The following is a 26,827-nucleotide window of genomic DNA, read 5'->3' as shown; positions in this document are numbered from 1 at the left end:
CCCACAAGACTCATATTAGAAGCATGCCCCCCTCACACCTAGCTTCCACAGCAAGTCCTTTTTGAAAAAGAAAATATTTCTAATTAACTTTGACAATTTCACACATTCACATGTTAGCATTTTGTCTAAGCTCCACTCCACAGTTACCTAGCAACAGCCAGGTATGCCTGACTCACTATAAAAGGGGCTGCTTGCTTCCTCCTCGCTCTCTTGCTCTTGTCTTTCTGCTCCTGCTCTGTCCCCTCACCTCTTCCCCTCCCCTCTCCATTCCCTTCCTCCCTCTCTCCCCACATGTTCATGGCTGGCTTCGTCCTCCTCCTCCTCCTCCTCCTCCTCCTTCTTCCTCTCTCTCTCTCTCTCTCTCTCTCTCTCTCTCTCTCTCTCTCTCTCTCCCTGCCTTTCTTTCTCTGCCTCTATTACCCTCTCAACTCCCCTCTCCATGCCCTGAATAAATGCTATACTATACCGCTGTGAGGCTGGTCCCTCAGGGGGAAGGGATGTCTCAGCATGGGCCTACTGAGGCACCCACTTCCCCATACCTCACTAACACATCCACCAAAACATATCTCCCTTCTCTTTATCTTTTTACAGACACATCAGTATATATTTATACATATATGAATATACAGATGAGTACATTCAGGCTGTGTGTTTGTAGGCGATGCGGGCAAGGCCTATCCAAAGCTTCTGTGCTTGGCTATATCAGGAGAGGCTATGTCAGGGCACAAGAATGTGCCCCACCACGCCTGCCGCCTCTCCGGCATCCGGCACAGTCCCTGACCAGGCTAGCTAACCACCTCCCAAATGCTGGAATTGCAGGCACGCCCGCTACACCCAATCTGCGAGGTGCTGGGATCCAAGCCAGAGCTTTGTGAATGATAGGTAAACAACATGTCAAGAGGGAGAACTCCAGCCTTGCCTGCCACTCTTAGGCAAATTGCTTCATCTCTCAAAAGCTGTCTCTTTACCTGCAAAATGAAGCCGGTAGCATTCCCTATGCTGAGTGCTGTTCTCTTTGAATGAGACAGTGATGCTATTCACAGTGCCTGGTACACAGTGAGTATTCAGCTGCTGCAATGGCTTTTTACTCTGTTCACAAGTTTCAGTCTTCCTCAGGAAGTAATCTATGTCCTTCAATTGAGTATCTCAGAGCACTCTCCTGCTGGGCTTCTGACGACAACACTGGAAAGTACCCAGGAGCAAGAAGTAGGTCTTATACATCCAGAATTCCCTCAGGTACTGGGCTACTCTCTGTAATCCACTTCCGAGGACGCCTGGGCTAGGAAATGTGGACGCTCGCTCTCATCCTTGTGTGTGTTGTTAGTAAATGGCTTTGAAGGAAACAAAATAATCAGAAGAGTTTGATAGTTTATATAACGAGAAGAGATGTGTTTGCAGTCTTTCACACCGCCCCAACTAGGCTTCACATAAATATTTATACCGCTGAATCAAGGTGGCTGTGCGACAGATACTCTATCAGAGCCAACTTTGACTCTCATTTAGCAAATGTGAGGCACAGCTAAATGCTTGGACTGAAATCCATTCGTAGCATGATTTATTGTCATGGTGTCTTTTAAAACTAAAAATGGCATTGCAATTTCACAAGTTATGGTTGAAGTGAATTGGTGTATGACCCACAGGCGATCAGCCAATTATGGAATTTTAAGAAATACATCAACCCCATTAGATTTCAATTTTTTTGAGGATATTTGAGAGACTGCTTTTCACTCCTGACTCTTTCTCTTTAGAATTTATAAACACACACACACACACACACACACACACACACTCACACACTCACACACACACACACACGCCCCTTTTTGGATGAGGATGAGGTTATAACTAAATTACACTTTTTTAAAAAATCAGCTGAAAGTGGAACAGTGAATATATTTGTTTGTATGTTAGCTAGGGGGCGGGGAAAGAACCATCATGCTCCTGGATGCAAGCATGAAAACATGTATCTGAACAGCCTACACACTGCTACTTTGACTTTTGAGTTTAGTTTTTCGACAAGGTCTCATGTCGCTAGCCTAGATTGACCTCAAATTCACTATGTAGCCAAGGATGACCTTGAATCAGGTTGACCTGATCCTCCTGCCTGCACCTTCTGCGTGCTTGCTGGGATTATAGGACGTGTCAATAGAATGGCTTACTGTCTTGTTGAAAGAATTCTCTCTTCTTACATTACCCTTTCAATGTCATGGGGAAACATATGGTGGTGAAGGCTCCTGGTATAGCCTTTTTACCTACACTGAAGCCTTAGAAATAGGAAAAGCAAAGCAATCCTCTCCCTTGGAAAAACCTTAAATTTAAGATATGTAAGAAAAAACCATAGTTAGTGATTGACTGACTGAATCAGTTAAGTGAAGAGCCAAGCCCACTTCTGCTTTCCTCTTCTTTCAAATTCAATGTTGTGTTTGGCTAAGCTTGGTTCAGAGGGGATAATCAGTAGATGTGTAGGAAACGAGGGAGATGAGGGACTATCTCCACAATTAACAAGACACTAAGACCCTGAGGGAATCGTGACCGTTCAATCAATCACTAATTAAGAAAAGACACTCCAGGAAGAGACGCTGAGGCACACACGCCCCTTCCTTTCTAGCCTCCACCTTGGATCCTGCAGCTGCCGTGAAGCTGATGCCTAAGAATCTGACTGACACCTGTAAGCTTCTTTTTAAGGTGGCGATAGTTGCCAAGAAAGAAGTTTACACTTCCCGCTGGAGGACAAGAGTCTGCCCAACCTTCATGCAATGCAGGACATGTAGTCTCTCAAGTCTCTCAAGGCCATGTGAAGGAGCAGTTTGCCTGGAGGTATTTCTGTTGGTACCTTATGCATGGGAGTATCCAGTATCTCCAAGATCATGCCTGCCACCCTGCGCAGCAGCTGTCCAGCTGGCAGGCCTCGGCCCTAAGATCCAGAAGGTGAGTGGCTTGTGAGATTCACAAGAGGGGAGGCAGACAGAGCAGCCTTCAGAAGGAGCGCTGTGCCCCTGGAGCTGACAAGAAAGCTAAGACAATGAATTCCAGTTTAGAGGCAGCTTTGGTAGTGGATGTGGTCAGCCACCTCAGTGAAGTAGTGATTATGTTGTGTTAAATAAACTTTAAAGAGAGAAGGAAGGAAGGAAGGAAGGAAGGAAGGAAGGAAGGAAGGAAGGAAGTAAAAGAAGAACGGACAGAAGAAAGAAAAGGAAGAAAAGAGAAAATACACTCCAGGCCAATCGTTTGGATGCATTTTCTCAGTTGAGAGACCCTCTTTCCAATGACTCCAGCTTGTGTCAAGTTGACATAAAACTAGCCAGCATACAAGCCTTACATTGCAGATAATAGGTGTTAGCATTCTGTCTAGGCTGCACCCCACAGTTACCTGGCAACAGCTAGGTATGTCTGGCTTTATAAAAGGGGCTGCTTGCTTCCTCTCTTGCTCCTGCCTTCCTGCCTTGTCCTCCCATTCCCTCCCCCACCCCTCCACATGCTCATGGCCGGCCTGTACTTCTTCTCTCCTCTCCTCTCCTCTCCTCTCCTCTCCTCTCCTCTCCTCTCCTCTCCTCTCCTCTCCTCTCCTCTCCTCTCCTCTCCTCTCCTCTCCTCTCCTCTCTCCCCTTCTCTCTCTCTTCCCCTCCCCCACTCTCTCTGCCTTTCTCTGCCTCTTCTACTCTCTTAACTCCCCTCCCCATGCCCTGAATAGTCCTGTAGCTGGTGCCTCAGGGGAAAGGATGTCTCAGCATAGGCACCCCTTCCCCCCCACAACTTACTACACCTCCACAGAACATATCTTCACGCTCTTTATCTTTTTATAAACACATCACTAGGAAATAGAAAAATGAAATCAGACCGATTCTGTTCCTTCACCCTGCCACTTAACAGTTAAAAAGATGATGAAGGGGCTGGGGATTTAGCTCAGTGGTAGAGTGCTTACCTAGGAAGCGCAAGGGCCTGGGTTCGGTCCCCAGCTCCGAAAAAAAGAACCAAAAAAAAAAAAAGATGATGAAAACCAGCAGCCCCAACAGAAACACTTCTCATGGAGTTTTGCCTGGAATCAGGGGTGGCTTCAGGTTTTGTGAAGTCTAAGTTACCAGAATTGGGAGAAGGGAAGGAAATTTGTTTAAGAGGAAAATATTAAAATATCCTATTTTGCAGATCAACCTAAAAAGTCTGAGAATGTGTGAACACGGCTTGAGGACAATCAAGAGCAGCTAGAGCCTGGCCTCGATATCTCTGGCTGCCGTAACTAGGGCAAGTGACCCTGCATACACAAGCCACAGCTGTTTGTCTTGTCTCTTGTGACAGCAGCCCTGAGGCTCAGCTTCAACAGCAGTGGCATTAGACAAGACTGACGTCTTCAGCTAGCTGGGGTTTCAGAGGCACCAAGCCAGACATCTAGGCCAGCTGCAGAAGCAGCACCTCCAAATTCCCAGTGCAGAGGCAACGGCGGAATCCTGTAGTCTTTTTTTTTTTTTTTTTTTTTGGTTCTTTTTTTCCGGAGCTGGGGACCGAGAAATCCTGTAGTCTTAAGAGGGCACACCGAACTGGAGTTCGCCAAGAGCAAAGAAAAAACTTCAAAACAAAACAAAACAAAGAAAAAACCCCAACAGAGTAGGCAGACACTTTGATAAGCATCAGCAGCCTGGGGACTTCTTGCAGACTTGTATGCCACACTAAATTGGTTATTAAAGGAAGTCCAGCTGGCTGGGGTTACACAAGGACATGTTTTTCCAGGTCACTCAATCCTCCACTGGATTTTGCCTCCACTGGATCCTTTTCATTCCTTTAACTTTAATTTGCTTTTGTTCATTTGTTTTCTTTTCCCTGGAGACCCAATCCTACATCTGCAGTGACTTACTGAACATTTTTACAGGCAAATGACCTCATGCTCACTTTGGCTGAAAGCAACCTCAACAAAGACAACACACAAACCAAAAAAGAAAAGGCCCAGGAGAAAACAGAACCAAGACAAATAGGCACCACACAAAGGAAAACCACAGGTACCAATAAACACAGGGAAAGTTGTTCAACCTCATTAAGGCTTTGACAGTTTGACAGTAATACTAAAAAAACAAAAAACCACCCTGCTTATTCATATTGATAATTTCCCAATGCCCATTTGTTTCATTGGCAATATAGATTTGAAAACAAAACACCTTTTAAAAAGTTAGTTCTGGCTGGAGCTTCTTTTCCAGAGGGCCAGAGTTTGATTCCCCGAATTCACATGTCAGATCATCGACCTCTATAATTCAAGTTCCAGGGCATACAACAACCTCTTCAGGCCTTTACAAGAGCCAAGTACAAAAGTAGCACACAGAAAAATACAACGTATTACAGGAAAAATACACATACACATAAAATAAAATTAAGAATTAAAGCTTTTCTTACAAAGTTAACTGCACCACATCTGATCCTAGCAATTAAGAAGTTACACAGGAGAATTTCAAGTTTGAGGGGAACCTGGGCTACATAATAAAGCCTATGGCAGAATAAACACACAAAACAAGCAAAAAAAAAAAAGCAACAATTTAATTTAATGTTTTTTTTTTTTTCGGAGCTGGGGACCGAACCCAGGGCCTTGCACTTGCTAGGCAAGCGCTCTACCACTGAGCTAAATCCCCAACCCCTTTAATTTAATGTTAACTACAAGGGTATTTTTTCTTAATCAGCTTAAATGTGTTAGTCAAAGCCAAGTTCTAAATCATTCAACTAATGAAGTGTCATGTCTCATATATGCAAAAGCCACCATGGTGGACTCGTTTCTAACAGCTTGATTGAAATATGATGGGAATACCACAAACTACATATACTTGAGATGTGTGATTTATTATTTTTGCCATGACTTGGCAAATCATCATCATGATCAAGATAATGAGTGTCTGTCCCTCAAAATCCTTCCCCATTCTCCTTCTCAGTCCTTCCTCCCTGACTGTCATGTGTACACCTATGTGCCAATATCTCAGTGATTTGTTTTCTGGCGTTAAAGATGAGTTTGCAGTGTTCAAACCTTTATTTAAGTAGAACTTTGCTTTGGGTACTGTTTTTGTCTGTACTTTTAGTATCCATAGCTAATTCCTTTCTATTACTTCTTGATACTTAAACACAAAGTTAATTTATACTTTGTACACCTTATACACGTAGCCTGAAGGCAACTTTATACCATCTTTTAAATATTTTAATAACACCTAAATATTTTAAAACTTCACACACACACACACACTCACACAGACACACACACTCACACAGACACACACACATACACACACACACACACACACACACACTCACACTCACACACACAGAGGTTTGGACACTCCTAATACAGACCTCATGGTCTCAAGTCAATGCTCAAAGAGTTTTGGACTTTTCAGCTGTTTGGGATTCAGATTTCCAGATTAAGAATATTCAACTTGCCTTCCAGTGTTTGGATGTTTTGTCTTCCTCAAAGTCTTCACCTGGTAAACACTGAATGCTCTCAATTTTAGGCTTTTTAAACATAAAAGTTGGATGAGTTTTGTCTTCATTAGAGCAGATGTCTTCACTTCATTGGGGCAACAAGCATCTAGAACCAGAACGGCTGGTTCAAAGCAGGCCAGCAGTCAGCTTTAAGCAGTGGACAATCTGTTTTCCAAGGTCCATATTTGTTTTACATCCTCATTGCCATGTATATGTTGAGCTCTTCCACAACTTCACCAACACTTAATGTAGTCAGTCTTTCAAAGATAGGATTATTTGAGGAGTATGAGGTGCTATCTTACTATGTCTGTATTATTTCTCTGATGGCACACAAATATGTATCTGTATGCATATATACATACATATATGTATATATCCCTGAATATAACCTGTTGAGCCCATATAATGTTACTTGTATGCACGTTTTCAGGGCTGACCATTTGACACTGGACAAACCATTGCTATGTTCTTCCCGAGGGAGGACCACCTTTCCCACACACAGCTTTCTAGGTTGCCTGGAGTTCTTTGTTGAGGTCATTGTGTCATTTTTGTTCAGCTCATTATTGGATGAGACTGTATAGGTAGAGTTTCTAACCTTGCTAGGAGATCCCATCTCGCAGAAAAGTTCCTGATTCTCTAGCCTGTACAGTTTTCAACTCCCTCTTCTATAATGTTCTCTGAGCCGTATGTGCAGGAATGTTTTGTAGATGTATCCACTGGATACATTACAACTCCGAATATGTGCATACATACCCGCAACTCTGCAGTTGATTGGTTGTGGCTTTCTGTAGTAGTTTCCCTTTCTTTCAAAGAGAAGTTTCATTGATAAGGGTTAAGACTACACACTTCCTGTGGATAAGGACAGATGCTTATAGATTGTTAGGGATTTTGCTGGTTCAGTAAAGTAGTGGTTGCTGACTCTCCTCCAGTAGCCATGTTTTCACTAGCATGGATTAGTAGTTAGGCAGGTATCCAGTATCAAGCATGGTATCCCTCTTTTTGAGCAAGTCTTACATTCAATTAGAGAGCAGCTGTTTACTACCAAGGACTGTGTGTCACTACTGCACCCATAGGACTATTGTGCCATGCTGGTCACTGACATTGGTTAAGAGATATAGCTCAGCTTGGTAGGCTGTTGGTTTCCTCCCTCTTTTGCAAGCTTGCATGATGCCTTCTGTTTCCATGAATGCTAGCCCTTGGGGAGGGAGTATTCAGTCAGTCCCAGCTTGGAGACCTCTGTGCCCTGTGTCTGAAATACATGGTGTCTTCAGCAATAGGGACTTACACCTCAGTGGGGAGGGAGGAAATAAGGACACCAGCAATGGGCTGTTTGGGAGTCAAGCCTAGCCAACAACTCAAAAGAGAATGACACTTATTTTTATGAAGTGTCTTGCTGACAGGGTTATTTGTGCAAAGCAAGCTGTAAATCGGGTCAACTGAAAGCCACTTTAGCACTAGAAAGTCCAAGACTCGGGGTTGGGGATTTAGCTCAGCGGTAGAGCACTTGCCTAGCAAGCGCAAGGCCCTGGGTTCGGTCCCCAGCTCCGAAAAAAAGAAAAAGAAAAAAAAAAAAAAGAAAAGAGAAAGTCCAAGACTCCAAGGAAGTGAGAGGCTCCTATGACTTTAGCTGAAGTGCCCAACCAAGGAGAGATACAACCTATAGAGACCACCTCCAGTAGATAGGCACAGCCCTTAGTAGAGGCATGGGACCACCCACACAGCTCAAAAATTTTAACCCTGAAATGTTCCCTGTTCAAAGGAAAGACAAGGACAAAAAAATGGAACAGAGACTGAGGAAAGGCCATCCAGAGACTGCCCCACCTAGGGATCCATCCCATCTGCAGACCAAACCCCCACACTATTGCTGATGCCAAGAAGTGCTTGCCAACAGGAGCAGGGTATGGCTGTTCCCTGAGAGGTTCTACCAGCACCTGACCAATACAGATACAGATACTCATAGTCAACCACTGGACTGAGCCAGGAGACTCCAGTAAAAGAGCTAGGGGAAGGACTGAAGGAGCTGAAGAGGACTGCAACCCCATAAACTAACTGGACCACTCTGAGCTCCTAGAGACTAAATCACACACCAGAGTACATGTGGAGGGAGCCATGGCTCCAGATACATATGTAGCAGAGGATGGTCATATCTAATCAATGGGAGGAGAAGCCCTTGGTACTGTGGAGACTTGACGCCCAGTGTTGGGGGATGCTAGAGAGGTGAGGCAGAAGTGGGTGTGTGGGTGGAGCAGCACCCGCATAGAGGCAAAGAGGAGGGGAGATGGGGATGAGAAGGGGGTATCATTTGAAATGTAAATGAATAAAATGATTGATAAAAATAAGAAAGTCCAGAAAATGGTTTTGGTGAGACTGGAGGAGCAGGGCCTTATTCTGCCCTGCTCCTCCAATGGCTTCTAGGTTGCTTGCCACCACAGCTGTTGGGTTCCTGATTTCCAGGTAATGTGGGGACAGGCACAGGGATTATTGAAAGCTGATATGTCACCTTTCACTGTTCTTACAGACATTAAAGCGTCTTTATTGAATAAATTCTCCCCAGTGGCTATAAGCCTTCCATTAATTTATAACATTCCAAAAAAGGTAATTCTTGACAGTTTCCCAAGGTTCTTGTTGGTATCATAGAGGGATGGGTTTGCAGAGGCCTTGTTCTGCCATTCTGGAGATTGTGCTCATCCTTATGATGTATATAGGTGTGACGATGTGACTTCTTCCACGCTTGACTATAGCGCCAAATTTCTGCCTTGTAGTTTCTACAGATCCAACGATCTGAGGAATTTACCATAGAACAGCTTCCAAACTTGTTTCAAACTTCTTCCAATGAGTACTGCAAGGCATTGGGGTAATATCTCTGGTCCCACGCCTTTGGATTACAAAGCAGGTGGGCAGCTGGCATAAGGACAGCCCCAGTGAAATTCCTACAGGTAAAGGGCTAAAAAGAGTTTATTATGTGGACCTCGGTGTGATCTGCAAATAGTCCACTGGGCAACCATAAAATGTACTTTCAACTTTATTGGTCCTTAAGTTCCCAAAATTCCTATGGCTACTTCAACTCACCATGAAAGTAAGAAGTGTGTTAGAGAGGAAATTGGTGGAATGAGACAATGTTCAAACTATTATAATTAAAATCTTTTATTAACTTTACAAAACTAGGGCTGGAGAGATGGCTCAGTGGTTAAGAGCACTATCTGCTCTTCCAGAGGTCCTGAGTTCAATCCCCAGCAACCACATGGTGGCTCACAACCATCTGCAATGGGATCTGATGCCCTCTTCTGGTGTATCTGAAGACAGCTACAGTGTACTCATATACATTAAATTTTTTAAAAAATTTTTTACAAAGCCGAATGATAATGTGAACACATTACTAGCCCTGCTACCTTGATTTTCCCAAACTGGAGACAATGAAGTTTGAGCTTGATTAACCTCAGCAAATTTCACCCACTGCTTAATGTCTCCTCTGAGTCTCCTAGGGTTTCAGCTTTGTTTTGTTTTCCTAACTGCAGTCTCTACAAATTGCCTTTTTGGGCTTATTTATACCAACGGTCCAGACCATGAGTGGGTCAGTCCCTTGTACCTACCCCTAGATGATTTGCAAAACAGCAAAATACCAAGATCCCTCTATTCAAGGTCCGGAGAACATTTGATGTCACATACTGAGGTTTACCAGTTGGCTGCTGCTTCTTCTTTTCCTTCTTTTTCTTCTTCTTCTTCTCCTCCTTCTCCTTCTCCTTATCCTTCCTCTTCATCCTCATCCTCCTCCTCCTCCTCTTCCTCTTCTTCTTCTTCCTCCTCCTTCCTCCTCCTTCTTCCATTTTCTTCTTCCTCCTCCTCCTCCTCCTTCTTCTTCCTCCTTTTCTCCTCTCTCTCCCTTTCTCTCCCTTTCTCCCTTTCTCTTTTCTCCTTTTTCCCTCCTTCTCCTTTTCCTCCTCCTCCCCACCCCTCCTCCTCCTGGTGTTCCACCTTGATTCAACAGCTGAGGCATTAGAGGTCAAGCCCTCCACAGATCAGACACAGCTTTAGTAAGCCATACCATGAGTGGATACAGAAGTGGGTAATTCTTGGAAAAATGGAGCTGAGCTGAGCTGATATTTCAAAAGGCAATAGACTGAAACAAAGTCAAATAGGCTCACACAATAGGTGCCACCAATCTCCAGACCTGAAATATAAATATCTGTGGGGCTTTCTTCAAGGTTACTCTTTAGACTCTTTAGATACCTCTCGGGGTTGTAGGCAAAGGCTATCATGTTCATAAATCCAATGACATAGAACATTCATGTGAGAGGTCAGATGATTTATTACTCACAGACAGGCAGCAAAAACAGCAGCCTAAGAGTCATGGCTCCTTCAAGACTCAGAAAGGTAGCCCAGGCAGATGGCATCTCATCTTTTCCTATCCCATATGTTATTATGGTGGAGAGACCATGAAGACACTCTGCTTGGGTGGTTCTGCCCTAAATATTGCTGGGGTCATGGGAATCAAGTCCACAGCACACCCTATTCTGAAGCAGTGAGGCGAGCATAACCATGCTTCTTATAAACATTGCTTCCCCCTGGGTCCTGCTAAGACTGAACCCACAGTGAACTAGTCTATGGGGGGAGGGCGGCAATGGGGGGAGGGTTGGGAGGGGAACACCCATAAGGAAGGGGAGGGGGGAGGGGGATGTTTGCCCGGAAACCGGGAAAGGGAATAACACTCGAAATGTATATAAGAAATACTCAAGTTAATAAAAAAAAAAAAAAAAAACATTGCTTCCCCATGTCGGGATGTTGCATTATACCATTACTGTGAGAACCACAAGCAGGAAGGGGCAAAGCAGGGTTGGCCAAGCCCATCTGCTCTTCAGGCATGTTTCCAGGAAGCCAACTATAGAAGGATAGGGAAAGGGGAAGCATTATGAGAATAGAATACTGTTGGACACATTTAGGGAAATTATTAAATAATTCTATTATTATTAACTCAGAAAAGTAATACTAAGCACCTTGTGCTGATACCAAGCTAAGCATTTTTTAATTAATTATTTATTTATTTTTATTAACTTGAGTATTTCTTATTTACATTTTGAGTGTTATTCCCTTTCCCGGTTTCCGGGCAAACATCCCCCTAATCCCTCCCCCTCCCATTCTTTATGGGTGTTCCCCTCCCCATCCTCCCCTCATTGCCTCCCTCCCCCCAACAATCACGTTCACTGGGGGTTCAGTCTTAGCAGGACCCAGGGCTTCTCCTTCCACTGGTGCTCTTACTAGGATATTCATTGCTACCTATGAGGTCAGAGTCCAGGGGTCAGTCCATGTATAGTCTTTAGGTAGTGGCTTAGTCCCTGAAGCTCTGGTTGCTTGGCATTGTTGTTCATAAGGGGTCTCGAGCCCCTTCGAGCACTTCCAGTTCTTTCTCTGATTCCTTCAATGGGGTCCTATTTTCAGTTCAGTGGTTTGCTGCTGGCATTCGCCTCTGTATTTGCTGTATTCTGGCTGTGTACATCCGGTTCCTGTCAGCCTGCCCTTCTTTGCTTCATCCATCTTGTCTAATTGGATGGCTGTATATGTATGGGCCACATGTGGGGCAGGCTCTGAATGGGCGTTCCTTCTGTGTCTGTTTTAATCTTTTCCTCTCTATTCCCTGCCAAGGGTATTCTTGTTCCCCTTTTAAAGAAGGAGTGAAGCATTCACATTTTGATCATCCATCTTGAGTTTCATTTGTTCTAGGCATCTAGGGTAATTCAAGCATTTGAGCTAATAGCCACTTATCAATGAGTGCATACCATGTGTGTTTTTCTCTGATTGGGTTACCTCACTCAGGATGATATTTTCCAGTTCCGATCATTTGCCTACGAATTTCATAAAGTCATTGTTTTTGATAGCTGAGTAGTATTCCATTGTGTAGATGTACCACATTTTCTGTATCCATTCCTCTGTTGAAGGGCATCTGGGTTCTTTCCAGCTTCTGGCTATTATAAATAAGGCTGCTATGAACATAGTGGAGCACGTGTCTTTTTTATATGTTGGGGCATCCTTTGGGTATATGCCCAAGAGAGGTATAGCAGGATCCTCAGGTAGTTCAATGTCCAATTTTCGGAGGAATCTCCAGACTGATTTCCAGAATGGTTGTACCAGTCTGCAATCCCACCAACAATGGAGGAGTGTTCCTCTTTCTCCACATCCTCACCAGCATCTGCTGTCACCTGAGTTTTTGATCTTAGTCATTCTCACTGGTGTGAGGTGAAATCTCAGGGTTGTTTTGATTTGCATTTCCCTTATGACTAAAGATGTTGAACATTTCTTTATATAAATTTATTTTTTTTAAGATTTTATTTTATTGTATGAGTACACTGTAGCTGCCTTCAGACACACCAGAAGAGGGCATCAGATCTCATTACAGATGGTTGTGAGCCACCATGTGGTTGCTGGGATTTGAACTCAGGACCTCAGGAAGAACAGTCGGTGCTCTTAACCACTGAGCCATCTCTCCAGCCCCCGATGTTGAACATTTCTTTAGGTGTTTCTCAGCCATTCGGCATTCCTCAGCTGTGAATTCTTTGTTTAGCTCTGAACCCCATTTTTTAATAGGGTTGTTTGTCTCCCTGCGGTCTAACTTCTTGAGTTCTTTGTATATTTTGGATATAAGCCCTCTATAAGTTGTAGGATTGGTAAAGATATTTTCCCAATCTGTTGGTTGCTGTTTTGTCCTAACCACAGTGTCCTTTGCCTTACAGAAGCTTGGCGGTTTTATGAGACCCCATTTGTCGATCTTGATCTTAGAGCATAAGCCATTGGTGTTTTGTTCAGGAAATTTTTTCCAGTGCCCATGTGTTCCAGATGCTTCCCTAGTTTTTCTTCTACTAGTTTGAGTGTATCTGGTTTGATGTGGAGGTCCTTGATCCACTTGGACTTAAGCTTTGTACAGGGTGATAAGCATGGATCGATCTGCATTCTTCTACATGTTGACCTCCAGTTGAACCAGCACCATTTGCTGAAAATGCTCTCTTTTTTCCATTTGATGGTTTTGGCTCCTTTGTCAAAAATCAAGTGCCCATAGGTGTGTGGGTTCATTTCTGGGTCTTCAATTCTGTTCCACTGGTCTATCTGTCTGTCTCTGTACCAATACCATGCAGTTTTTATCACTATTGCTCTGTAATACTGCTTGAGTTTAGGGATAGTGATTCCCCCTGAAGTCCTTTTATTGTTCAGGATAGTTTTAGCTATCCTGGGTTTTTGTTATTCCAGATGAATTTGCAAATTGTTCTAACTCTTTGAAGAAGTGGATTGGTATTTTGATGGGGATTACATTGAATCTGTAGATCGCTTTTGGTAAAATGGCCATTTTTACTATATTAATCCTGCCAATCCATGAGCATGGGAGATCTTTCTATCTTCTGAGGTCTTCTTCAATTTCTTTCTTCAGAGGCTTGAAGTTCTTATCATACAGATCTTTTACTTGCTTGGTTAAAGTCACACCAAGGTATTTTATATTATTTGGGTCTATTATGAAGGTTGTCGTTTCCCTAATTTCTTTCTCAGCTTGTTTCTCTTTTGTGTAGAGGAAGGCTACTGATTTATTTGAGTTAATTTTATACCCAGCCACTTTGCTGAAGTTGTTTATCAGCTTTAGTAGTTCTCTGGTGGAACTTTTGGGATCACTTAAATATACTATCATATCATCTGCAAATAGTGATATTTTGACTTCTTCTTTTCCAATCTGTATCCCTTTGACCTCCTTTTGTTGTTTGATTGCTCTAGCTAGAACTTCAAGAACTATATTGAATAAGTAGGTAGAGAGTGGGCAGCCTTGTCTAGTCCCTGATTTTAGTGGGATTGCTTCAAGTTTCTCTCCATTTAGTTTAATGTTAGCTACTGGTTTGCTGTATATGGCTTTTACTATGTTTAGGTATGGGCCTTGAATTCCTATTCTTTCCAGGACTTTTATCATGAAGGGGTGTTGAATTTTGTCAAATGCTTTCTCAGCATCTAATGAAATGATCATGTGGTTTTGTTCTTTCAGTTTGTTTATATAATGGATCACGTTGATGGTTTTCCGTATATTAAACCATCCCTGCATGCCTGGGATGAAGCCTACTTGATCATGGTGGATGATTGTTTTGATGTGCTCTTGGATTCGGTTTGCCAGAATTTTATTGAGTATTTTTGCGTCGATATTCATAAGGGAAATTGGTCTGAAGTTCTCTTTCTTTGTTGTGTCTTTGTGTGGTTTAGGTATAAGAGTAATTGTGGCTTCATAGAAGGAATTCGGTAGTGCTCCATCTGTTTCAATTTTGTGGAATAGTTTGGATAGTATTGGTATGAGGTCTTCTATGAAGGTTTGATAGAATTCTGCACTAAACCCGTCTGCACCTGGGCTCTTTTTGGTTGGGAGACCTTTAATGACTGTTTCTATTTCCTTAGGAGTTATGGGGTTGTTTAACTGGTTTATCTGTTCCTGATTTAACTTCGGTACCTGGTATCTGTGTAGGAAATTGTCCATTTCCTGCAGATTTTCCAGTTTTGTTGAATATAGGCTTTTGTAGTAGGATCTGATGATTTTTTGGATTTCCTCTGATTCTCTTGTTAGGTGTCCCTTTTCATTTCTGACTTTGTTAATTTGGACACACTGTCTGTGTCCTCTGGTTAGTCTGGCTAAGGGTTTATCTATCTTGTTGATTTTCTCAAAGAACCAACTTTTGGTTCTGTTGATTCTTTCTATGGTCCTTTTTGTTTCTACTTGGTTGCTTTCAGCTCTGAGTTTGATTATTTCCTGCCTTCTACTCCTCCTGGGTGTGTTTGCTTCTTTTTGTTCTAGGACTTTTAGGTGTGCTGTCAAGTTGCTGATATATGTTCTCTCCTGTTTCTTTCTGCAGGCACTTAGAGCTATGAGTCTTCCTCTTAGCACAGCGTTCATTGTGTCTCATCAGTTTGGGTATGTTGTACCTTCATTTTCATTAGATTCTACGAAGTCTTCAGTTTCTTTATTTCTTCCTTGACCAGGTTATCGTTGAGTAGAGCATTATTCAATGTCCATGCATTTGTGGGTGTTCTTTCCTTATTGCTATTCAAGACCAGCTTTAGCCTGTCGTGGTCTGATAGGATGCATGGGATTATTTCTATCTTTCTGTATCTGATGAGGCTTGTTTTATGACCGATTATATGGTCAATTTTGGAGAAAGTACCGTGAGGTGGTGAGAAGAAGGTATATCCTTTTGTTTTAGGATAGAATGTTCTACAAATATCTATTAGATCCATTTGGTTCATGACTTCTCTTAGTTTGTCCATGTCTCTGTTTAAATTGTTTCCATAATCTGTCCATTAATGAGAGTGGGGTGTTGAAATCTCCTACTATTATTGTGTGAGTTGCAATGTGTGCTTTGAGCTTTAGTAAGGTTTCTTTTATGTATGTAGGTGCCCTTGTATTTGGAGCATAGATATTTAGGATTGAGAGTTCATCTTGGTGGAGTTTTCCTTTGATGAATATGAAGTGTCCTTCCTTATCTTTTTTGATGACTTTTAGTTGAAAATTCATTTTATTCGATATTAGAATGGCTACTCCAGCTTTCTTCTTCAGATCATTTGCTTGGAAAGTTGTTTTCCAGCCTTTCACTCTGAAGTAGTGTCTTTCTTTGTCTCTGAGGTTTGTTTCCTGTAGGCAGCAGAATGCAGAGTCCTCATCGCATATCCAGTTTGTTAATCTATGTCTTTTTATTGGAGATTTTAGATCATTGATGTTGAGAGATATTAAGGAATAGTGATTATTGCTTTGTTATATTCATATTTGGATGTGAGAGTATGTTTGTGTTCTTTTCTTCTCTGTTTTGTTGCCAAGATGATTAGTTTCTTGCTTTTTCTAGAGTGTAGCTTGCCTCCTTATGTTGGGCTTTACCATTTATTATCCTTTGTAGTACTGGATTTGTAGAAAGATATTGTGTAAATTTGGTTTTGTTATGAAATATCTTGGTTTCTCCATCTATGTTTATTGAGTTTTGCAGGATACAGTAACCTGTGTTGGCATTTGTGTTCTCTTAGGGTCTGTATGACATCTGTTCAGGATCTTCTGGCTTTCATAGTCTCTGGTGAGAAGTCTGGTGTGATTCTGATAGGTCTGCCTTTATGTTACTTGACCTTTTTCCCTTACTGGTTTGAATATTCTTTCTTTATTTTGTGCATTTGGTGTGTTGACTATTATGTGACGGGAGGATTTTCTTTTCTGGTCCAGTCTTTTTGGAGTTCTGTAGGCTTCTTGTATGTTTATGGGCATCTCTTTCTTTAGGTTAGGGAAGTTTTCTTCTGTGATTTTGTTGAAGATATTTACTGGTCCTTTGAGTTGGGAGTATTCACTCTCTTCTATACCTGTTATCCTTAGGTTTGATCTTCTCATTGAGTCCTGGATTTCCTGTATGTTTTGGACCAGTAGCTTTTTCCATTTTCCGTTATCTTTGACAGTTGTGTTGATGATTTCTATGGAATCTTCTGCTCCTGAGATTCTCTTCTATAGGCTCCTTGTCTCTTCCTTTGGTTTTCTATATCCAGGGTTGTTTCCCTTTGTGCTTTCTTTATTGCTTCTATTTCCATTTTCAATTCCTTCACCTGTTTGATTGTGTTTTCCTGGAATTCTTTCAGGGATTTTTTGTGATTCCTCTCTGTAGGCTTCTGCTTGTTTACTTGTGTTTTTCTGCATTTCTTTAAGGGAGTTCTTCATGTCTTTCTTCAAGTCCTCCAGCATCATGATCAAATGTGATTTTAAATCTAGATCTTGCTTTTCTGGTGTGTTTGGATATTCATTGTTTGCTTTGGTGGGAAAATGGGCTCCGATGATACCATGTGGTCTTGGTTTCTGTTGCTTGGGTTCCTGCACTTGCCTCTTGCCATCATGTTGTCTCTGGTGTTACCTTGTTCTGCTATTTCTGACAGTGGTTAGACCATCCTATAGTTCTATGTGTCAGGAGTGCTGTAGACCTGTTTTCCTGTTTTCTTTCAGCCAGTTATGGGAACAGAGTGCTCTGCTTTCAGGTGTGTAGTCAGTCCTGTCTACTGGTCTTCAGGTGTTCCTGTGGGTGTGTGTCCTGAGTCCACCAGGTAGGTCGCTTGGAGCAGAAAAGTTGGTCTTATCTCTGGTCTCAGGCCTGGAGTCACTCCTCAGAGCTGGGTTTCAGCTCTCCATGAGGGCAGCAACCAGAAGGTCCTGCTCCGCCTTCACTCAGGACCCTGTGCACAGGGGGCCCAGATGGTGTTAGGTGTTTTCCTCTAGAGTCAGAAATGTGGGCAGAGAGTAGTCTCCTCTGGCTTCCCAGGTGTGTCTGCCCCTCTGAAGGTCTAGGTCTCCCTCCCATGGGATTTTGGTGCAGGGAGCTGTTTGACCGGGTCCCTTCAGATCCAAGCGGTGTCTGGCTCTGTGGTGATCCTTAATGAAACAGCTCTCTAAGATGATTCTTGTTTATTTATATTGGTTTATTCAATGGTGGATATGAGTTTATACACTTTATTTGGGGTAAACCAGGAATCATATATCTTTTGTGGGAGAAAATACCCAGGAAGGGGAGCTCAAGGCTATCTAGATACCTCATTAGCATGGAGAAGAACTCGGGTGTTTATACTACATGCCCCAGTGCCCATAGTCCTCATGGCTGTCATGGTTCAGTGTACTGGAGCAGGGAGATGCAGGTAGAGAATGACTTGATTGTTGGTCTTCTCAACTGAGATTCCCTGGGTTTGAGTTCACTCAGCCTTACCAGTTCTAATGCCTGTCTTATGCCTGCGCCATATGCTTTATTGTAGGTCCCACACGATCTACAATAGACCATCGAAGTTTCTGTGTTCATTAAAGTAGCTTGTGTCTGAATTTTTTATGGTCCACTTTTGGGCAAGCATTCTTTCAGATGTGACCTTGAGGAAAGAAGGATTCCTGTGTTTCTAACGTTGATGTGAGCTGATTTTTTTTTTTTTTTTGGTTCTTTTTTTCGGAGCTGGGGACCGAACCCAGGGCCTTGCGCTTCCTAGGTAAGCACTCTACCACTGAGCTAAATCCCCAGCCCCGAGCTGATTTTTAATATAGACAGATGTATTCAGATAGAGAATGTCTTAGTCACTGTTTTATTGCTGTGAAAAGACACCATGACCAGGGCAACTCTTACTTTTGAAGGCTGGTAATTGGGCTTACATACGATTGCAGCAGTTCAGCCCATTATCCTCATGGTGGGGATCATGGCAGCATACAGGGAGACATGATCACTGAGAGCTCTATATTCAGATCCAGGCAGGAGGATGGAGAGAGATACTGGGCCTATCTTGAGCATTTGAAACCCCAAAGTTCACCATCAGTGACATACTTCTCCCAACAAGGCCACACCTCCTAATCCCTGTCAAGTAACATCATAGCACCATTCCCTAAACATTCAAATATATGAACCTACTGGGGGCATTCCTATTCAAACCACCACAGACAGACAGATGGACAGACAGATGATAGACAATATAGACAAACATATAGATATTATACTCTGTGTGTGTGTGTGTGTGTGTGTGTGTGTGTGTGTGTGTGTGTGTGCATGTGTATGCGCATTTCTTTCCACCAACAGTTTCAGGAATCAAACTCAGATCATCAGTCCTGGTGGTAAGTATCCCTAACCACTGAGCAATCTTGCTGGCCTCAAGAAGTAGATTTTATAGAACAAGCTGAGACAAAAGTGAGGAGCGACATCTGAGAATCAGGTCTTGATTGGAAGAGGGATTCAAGTGTGCTGTTTGTTTGTTTGTTTGTTTGTTTGTTTGTTTTTGCCTTGTTAGAAACAGCACTCAATCCTATCGCCTTTACTTCTGACTTTGAATCATGGATTCTTGCTGTCTCCAGAGGCTTAGAATTAGGTTTTCATTCTCCAGCATTCTGCTTAATTGTACATAGGTTGTTTTTTCTCCCAATTTCTATGTTATGTAATTCTGATTATTAACACTCCACTTTTAAGTCTTCAAATTATCAACTAGCTAAAGTTAACAGACATTAGAGAACCCCTAAGTTAAAAAAAAATCATGTAAACAGAAACACATCTTTTTGGTATGTAAACATAGATCTTTAATTGCTATTTTCTCGATTACCCTATTGTTTATACTAATCAAGGGAAAGCAAAATGCTTCAAAATGTGTTCCAAGTTCTCTGAAGAAGCAACATCTCCTTATAGACCCTGCAGACTGCATGAGTGCTGAGAATGTGGAGAGGCAGAATGAGGTAAAGGGAGCCAACACAACCCTGGGCTCAGGTTATCCACTTACATCAATGTTTGTATCTGATCTGACATACTCATAATTACATTCTCAGAATGTAAGCTTAGCAGACCCCTGGCTTCCCCCTTCCTGAGGTTAATCATACAGAAACTTGTGGTGGAACATTCCCCTAATGAATAAAGAGTAGGTGGGACTTTTGGAGAGAGGGAGAGGGGAAGAGGGGAGGAGGAGAAGTATACTTGCTTTTGGGATGGGAGATGAGGATGGAAGCCAAAATGTAGGTAGCGGAAGTCCCCAGTTCCCAACGGATCCGCCATCTGAGGAAAAAGCTCACAGATTAGGATACGAGTTGCTGTGCCCAGTGATTGTGTTACCTGCTGGTTTTAAACCGAGTTTGTGTGCTGTTTTCCTTCACACGGCGACTCAATTGGTTCAAGAGAGAAAGGCGCTGTGGTAAAGTGTGGGTTTGTGAGAAGTGCACTCTAACTAGCTGTGGGAATTTGGAAGTGTGGGAATGGCATGGCAGCGACCCGCCATGGGAACTTAGCAAGCCAGGCAGAGAGGTTTCAGAGCTTCAGGTCAGAGAGTCTGCTGGGCTGAGAACAGTACGGTCTGTCCGCCAGTGTCCTGCCAGCAGTGGCATGGAATTCATATTTTTTATTTCACACTACAGAAACTTCCTGAAATACATTCACATATAAAGGTGATTTAAAAGAAATCACCAAGTAATGGGGGACACAGGGTTCCAGCTGGCCATCTGGAGTCATCAAATTAAGCTCCCAGGACCAGAACTGAATTACATCTCATTGAGCTGTTGGCCAACAGGGCCTTATTGTAATCCCAAACCAACCCAGGCTGTGGCCAAGACTATAGGCCGCTATCTACAAACGGACAGCAAGAGCCTACTGCTGAAGACAACACCCGCACAACTCACTGAACATGGAAATGTCAAGCTGGTGCCTACAGAGAGCCTTCACCCCAGCGAGCTCGTGTAGAGAAAGACATTCTTCACACTACCAAAAGAGAGAGAAACACCAGACCAGCAACAAACTCTTTATCTACAATGGTGCCCTGCCTACAAGATGTGCTAGGGCAGTGGTGGCACAAAGCTTCTGGAGTAACCAACCAACTCGTAGTCCACGCTGCTCAGACAGCCAAGAACCAGAGACTGAATAGCACAGGGACCTAGGATGAAATCCAATGACACTAGTCCAAAAAGAAAGAAAGGAAGGAAGGAAGGAAGGAAGGAAGGGGACAGTGTAGTGATAAATTACAAATAATATTTACTATTCTAACAATATTCTATTCTACTCATAGATTAGTGCCTTGCTCAGCCGTCATCAGAAAAGCTTCCTCCTGAAGCAGATGGAAACAAACACAGGGCCCCACAGCCGGACATTACAATGAGAGTGAGAGACCTTGAAACATTCAGCTCTAAATAGGTCGTCTCCATCAAATCTCTTCCATCAGAGCTCAGGGAACTCTGCAAAAGAGGAGGCAGGAAGAGTGTAAGAGCCGGAAGGGACAGAGGACACCAAGGGAAACAAGGCCCGCTGAGTCAGCATGAGCACAGCTCACATGCACCCACAGAGACTGACACGGCATGCACAAGGCCTGCATGGGTCTGCATGGGTCTGCAGCAGGTCCTTGGCTGATCTAGTGTGGTTTTCGGTTTACTGTTTTTATGAATCCTTTCTGTGAACAAGTGAGCCTCTTATTCTTATGTCTTCTCATGGGTTTTCTCCCTTCTGTTGGGTTGCCTTGTCCAATCTGAAAGTGATAGGTTTTGTTCTATATTTTATTTTGTTGTATTTTTTTTTAAAAAAAATGAATGCATAAATGCATGAAAACCAAGCCCTTAGGGTAAAGGTAAGAACTGTACTGTCATGTATACCTGCTGGGAGAGGGGAAACCAGTTTTGTTCAAGGGAGTGACTGGGTATACCAATCACTCCAGTGCAGGGGTCATTTTTAAGAGTAGTTGACCAACATATGAGAGACTCCAGCTTGTGTGTGTTTGTGTGTGTGTGTGTGTGTTTGTGTGAACCCACTTTTCTTTAGTTACAATTTGGTGTTTGTTTTTCTTTTTGGGTGTTGTTTTATATGTTTTCTTGGTTTTGTTATAGTATTGGATTTGTTTGTTTGTTTGTTTGAGAAACAACTTAAAGCTGGGTGAGTAGGGATGGGGAGTGGATCTGGAAGAATTTGAGGGAGAAGAAAAATATGATCAGAATATATTTAAATCTAAAAGCTATTTTAAGTAAAAAATATTGAAAGGGGAATATATATATTTTCGAAGGATGTTTAAAAATCTCCACAAGAATTTGCCCACCATACTGTAGTCCGCAAACCTGATGCTCCTACCAGTGAGTTTGGTAAACGCCTTGATTTTTTTCTTTTAACTTTCCTTTTCTTTCAGCGACTATAAATATTTACCTAATCTCTTTTAGAAAGAAACATATTGTCCAGGATACGTAGAATCCCTTTTTAGGCCATTGCTGTTCTATGCGGCTTAGAAAATTTAATTTTCTTTTAAGCAGTTTTTGTTTTAGATCAACAGCAGTCTAGATCATTTTACACAAAACTTGTCTAGTCCTTCATACTTCTAGGTAGAAAATTGAGGCTATGTAGAAAAATTTCATTATTAGAAACAATTTCAGGCAGTCCTGTCTATTCCTAAACAGCAAAATTAAAAACAAAACAAAAACAAAAAACAAAAAACAAAAAAACAAAAAAAAACCCTCTAGTTATGAAACACGTTTCTGTGAGTTCTAGGATTGACTCTGTGTTCCAGTAGAACTCCCTGGGAAGCCAGCCTCATTGAAGATGACTGGAACTGACACCCGATCTCTAGGGGTTTTTGTTTGTTTGCTTGCTTGTTTTTCCAGACAGCGTTTCTCTCAGAGGTTCACCTCCCTCTGCCTCCACCACCACTACCACCACCACCACCACCTGCCTGTCTGATCTGTTTAAATGAATAAGGCAGCCTACTAAACAGGCAGGTATGTCTCGCTAAGGAGAAATTGATAGGACAATGGTTTCGCTTCCTGAATCCCAAACAAGTAATTCTTGTGCTCGTCCTAAATAACCTTTTGCTTTCAGTACGCAATTTTCATGTCATAGTTACAGAGCGCCTATAATGAGCCCCAGTCTGACAAGGCAGTGAAGAACTGACTGCTCAGGGAGCTTACGCCATGGGGACACGTTTTAGTTTGTTCTATCATACAATTATCCAGAACAGATCATCACGAAATCTAAACCTGAGAACTCGGTCTTCAGTAGAGGAAAGACACAGGGGAGCTTGGATAAGGCCCGGGTACCACCCGTTCAGACCGCGGAACCGCGCGACGCAGCGGGTTGCTAGGACGTCGCGTGGCTGTGACGCACTGCCCCGCCCCCTCCTCCTTAGAGCGCCCCTACCCGCGCCGGACCCAGTGCGCATGCTTGGGACTCCCTTTGCTTGCAACTGTGGCCAAGTTGGCTTCGTCTCGTCCTCCCTCGGTGCTCCCGCAGCTCCCCGCGCTCCGCCACCAAAGCCGTGCTCCCAACTGCCGCGTGTGGCGGGCGAACCGTCGCCGCGAACCCGCAGAGGGCAAGGAGAGGATGGCCACCTCGGGCGTGGAGAAGAGTAGCAAGAAGAAAACCGAGAAGAAACTTGCGGCTCGCGAAGAAGCCAAGCTGCTGGCGGGGTTCATGGGCGTCATGAACAACATGAGGAAGCAGGTGCGGGCGGTGAAGGGCGGTGCGGAGGGCAGGGGCACGGCGGAGGCTGGTGGCGGGGCCGGGCGCCTTGGCTGCCAGCCTGCTCCGCCACGGGGCTTCCGAGGCCCGCTCGGCGGGGACTCCTGAGGCGGGCGGGGGGCCTCCGGGGCGGTTGTGTAACCAGTCTCCTCCAGTCTCCGTGAGGCCTGGAGCCTTCCGTTGCCGTGCGGTGTCATCTGGAGCTCTCGGAGGGAGGCTTCCCACCCCGCCGCCCTGTCACCCATGTAGCATTAGTTAACAAATCATCCCATACCTGCTCATTTAGGGCGACACCAGTCACCAGTAAATAACCATTTTCTAAGGGCTCTGGCGCCACTGTTACCAAGAAGGATCTCTTTGTGCTGTTTTTGATTTTGCTGTGTATTCGGGAATCTGCAGCATTTGGTGGAAAGGTGGGTTGTGAAAGGCACGGTTTAACGATGGAGACGGTAGATGGGTGTTTTAATTGACTAGATTATAAGCTCCGATAGACCGGTAAGCAGGGGGAACGCTGCTCGGTTGGTGTTTTGGTTCTGTGAGCTTTACTTGGTTGAGAGCACATTATGGATTCTGGGGATGTTGGTCAGTTTGTTGACTCTGAAATCTGTTTTTTAAGAGGACAAAGCACTGCGTGATTGAGTGATTGAAAAACTTAATTCGCCTCGCTGGCCCTTTTGCTGTGAGTATGGGCAGCAGGCGAATCTAAGATTTATTTCAGAAGATACCAACTCCTGATTTCTTCAAGCAAACACTGGTCGCAGCAGTCTTCTCTTTGTTCACAAGCTGGCACACCTCTCCGGTTGCAGTGGATACTATATTCTCGATGCCTAGATCTTTCCTAGCTTCTATGCTGAAATAGCTGTGAATGGCTGTCTTCTTTATTAAAATGTATCTTTTCATATTCGTGTTCTTTTTGTGTAACCTTTTTGTGATCTATAGAATTGATGATTTGAGATTGCAGGTGTTTTTGATGTGCACCTGCAGTGGTAATTAAATCGAGCTCACTGGTGCTTAAATTTGTTTAAGCACATTCTAGTATACTCCACTACCCCAAACCTTGTCACCCATAGACTGGAGCTTTGTAAAGCATTACCTCATTCCTTAAATAGACAGACTGCAACAAAGTCACAGCATCAGGTGTTCCGAGGAGAAGATTGTTTGAACCTGCACATTTGATTTTAAAATTGATTCATATTTTTTAGACTTAGCTTTAGAATAGTGTGACATCTTTTGTTGTTAAAATAGAAATACAGTTATGAGAGTTACTGAAAAATCAAGGTTATGCTACTGAATACAAAGAAAAATATGGATACTTGGTGAGCCCTCAGGGATCTGAGCCTTCTGCTGTGGCTAAGTTAATGTCTTATGTTTTTTTCACCATTGACTTGGGTGTATTTCAGACTCCTGTAGCGGTTTTATCGACTTGGTGGGTTCCTGTATTTATAAAGATGCATAGAACCATTCTGTATTGGTTTACATTGTTTAGCTTTGTTGAGCTATGGCAGACTCCTGTAGCATTTTAATCACCTTAATGGAGTCCTATATCTTTGTCTTAGGGTTTTATTGCCAAGTTCTGATGCTTGCTGGGGCTGGAACATGGACCCCTTATTCAAAACATTTTTACCATGGTTTCCTTTACTACTCAATCTTGTCTGCCCTGGAACTTGGTGTATAGGTCATGATGGCCTTGAACTCAGAGCTCTGCCTGCCTCTGCCTTCTTAGTGCTGGTGTTAAAGGTGTGCACTACTATGCCTGCCCCTATACTTTTCACAAGTCAAAAGCTTGATTGGATGGAGTCTTGCCCTGAGGTCACCACTCCCTATATTACATTTAGAATTAGGCTTTTTAAACTTCATCTCCTTGAGCACAAGGACCATTACACTTCCTGGTGCCCCTTTTGTCTTCAGACTGTTCCCTTTGTATATTTTCCTTGCTCACCTCTTTCCTTTTTTTGTTATAGATCTGTATAAAATGGGCCACTGATAACCACACAGTTAAAGTAGGGTATTTTTGAAATCTCTGCCAAAGCTGTTAATCTATAACCTTCCAATTTAGCCTCAGGCAGATTTTTGGACAAGGGTAGAAAGCAGCTACAATCTTCACCAAAATACCAAAGGCGTATTCTCTAGCCCACATACTAATAAACTTCTCTGGAACCACTCGAGCCAGCCCCCCACCCCCGCCCCCATTAACCTACTGTTTTCTATGCTCCTATTAGTATGGCTCATTAAAACCTTAAAGAACGGGGTTGGGGATTTAGCTCAGTGGTAGAGCGCTTAGGCCCTGGGTTCGGTCCCCAGCTCCAAAAAAAAAGAAAAGGGAAAAAAAAAAAAAAACCTTAAAGAACACATTCCTAAACCAGAGTGCCAAAACACCATGGCCAAGTCAACTCTTATGAAGGAAAACGTGAATTGGGGCTGGCTTATGGATTCAGAGGTTTAGTCCACTGTCGTCGTGGGAAGCACGTGGGAAGCACGGCAGCGTGCAGGCAGAGCGCTGAGAGAGGTAGCTGAGAATTCTGCATCTGGATCAGCAGGCAGCAGAAAGAAAGAGATACTGGGCCAGGCTTGAGCATTTGAAGCTTCTAAGCCCACCCCCAGTGACACACTTCCCCCAGGAAGGCCACACCTCCTAATAATGCTACCTCCTATGGGCCTCATTCAAATCATTGAATTTTGTAATTGATTATTTATATAGTGTTGCTCATAACACAGGAAAAATTTTAACTAAGAATGATTGACAAGGGCAGTTGATGGGACTAGTTTGAGGCAGAAGCCAAGAAAAAAGGCTTGAATTTTAGAAGTGTTCTTGTTCTTCATATCTTAAATTCTGTCATATTTTGTTTGATTTTAAACCTTATTGCATTGCCCATGAAGGTAATGAGTGCTTGGAGGACAAGGGCCCTCTGCATATACCCTGGAATATTCTTTAAGATTCCAGGACAGGCGCAGTTAGCATACCACAGCTCCAATCCCTACCCTACCTGCCAATTTGTTCTAGGGATTTAGGTAGAACAGTTTAGGTCATTTCTTTTTTTTTTTTTTTTTTTTTTTTTTTTTTTTTTTTTTTTTGGTTCTTTTTTTCGGAGCTGGGGACCGAACCCAGGGCCTTGCGCTTCCTAGGTAAGCGCTCTACCACTGAGCTAAATCCCCAGCCCCTAGGTCATTTCTTTTATGTGCTGCTATGAATTCATTATTTTGTTGCTATAACAAAATAATCAAAGATTAGTAATTATGAAGAAAACAAAATTATTTGCTTTTTGATTTTGGAGGTCTAAGAAATGAAAGGGCCCACCTTTGTCCCATGGTTTACTTACCAGTGTATGGAAGTTTTCACTCTGGTTTTGGTACAGACAAACTGTAGAAGTAGCATTTTGCTGAGACAGCAGCCTTAGCTTTTTGGGTTTTGTACTTTTTCCTTCATCATCCTGGTC

At 43.1% G+C, this 26,827-nt stretch overlaps 1 protein-coding gene and 1 long non-coding RNA gene across 2 annotated transcripts in view; both read left to right on the top strand.

Moving 5' to 3' along the window:
- The first annotated feature begins 863 nt into the window (after positions 1-863).
- Positions 864-21,523, top strand: LOC147994682 (uncharacterized). Its single transcript, XR_015686298.1, has 5 exons — positions 864-1,056; positions 2,686-2,928; positions 18,214-18,435; positions 19,550-19,657; positions 20,971-21,523. It is a non-coding gene; the product is annotated as an uncharacterized LOC147994682 (long non-coding RNA).
- A 1,707-nt stretch (positions 21,524-23,230) lies between these two features.
- Klhl7 (kelch-like family member 7) overlaps positions 23,231-26,827 on the top strand; it is a 55,999-nt gene continuing 52,402 nt past the window's right edge. The window contains exon 1 of the mRNA NM_001012187.1: positions 23,231-23,375. Within this exon, the coding sequence (NP_001012187.1) occupies positions 23,256-23,375 (120 nt within the window). The 5' untranslated portion in view covers positions 23,231-23,255. The remainder of the gene's footprint in view (positions 23,376-26,827) is intronic.

This window comes from Rattus norvegicus, chromosome 4 (genome assembly GCF_021556685.1).
Source record: "Rattus norvegicus strain SHRSP/BbbUtx chromosome 4, alternate assembly SHRSP_T2T, whole genome shotgun sequence".
Classification (NCBI taxonomy): Eukaryota; Metazoa; Chordata; class Mammalia; order Rodentia; family Muridae; genus Rattus; species Rattus norvegicus.
This window is presented reverse-complemented; position numbering and strand designations above follow the sequence as displayed.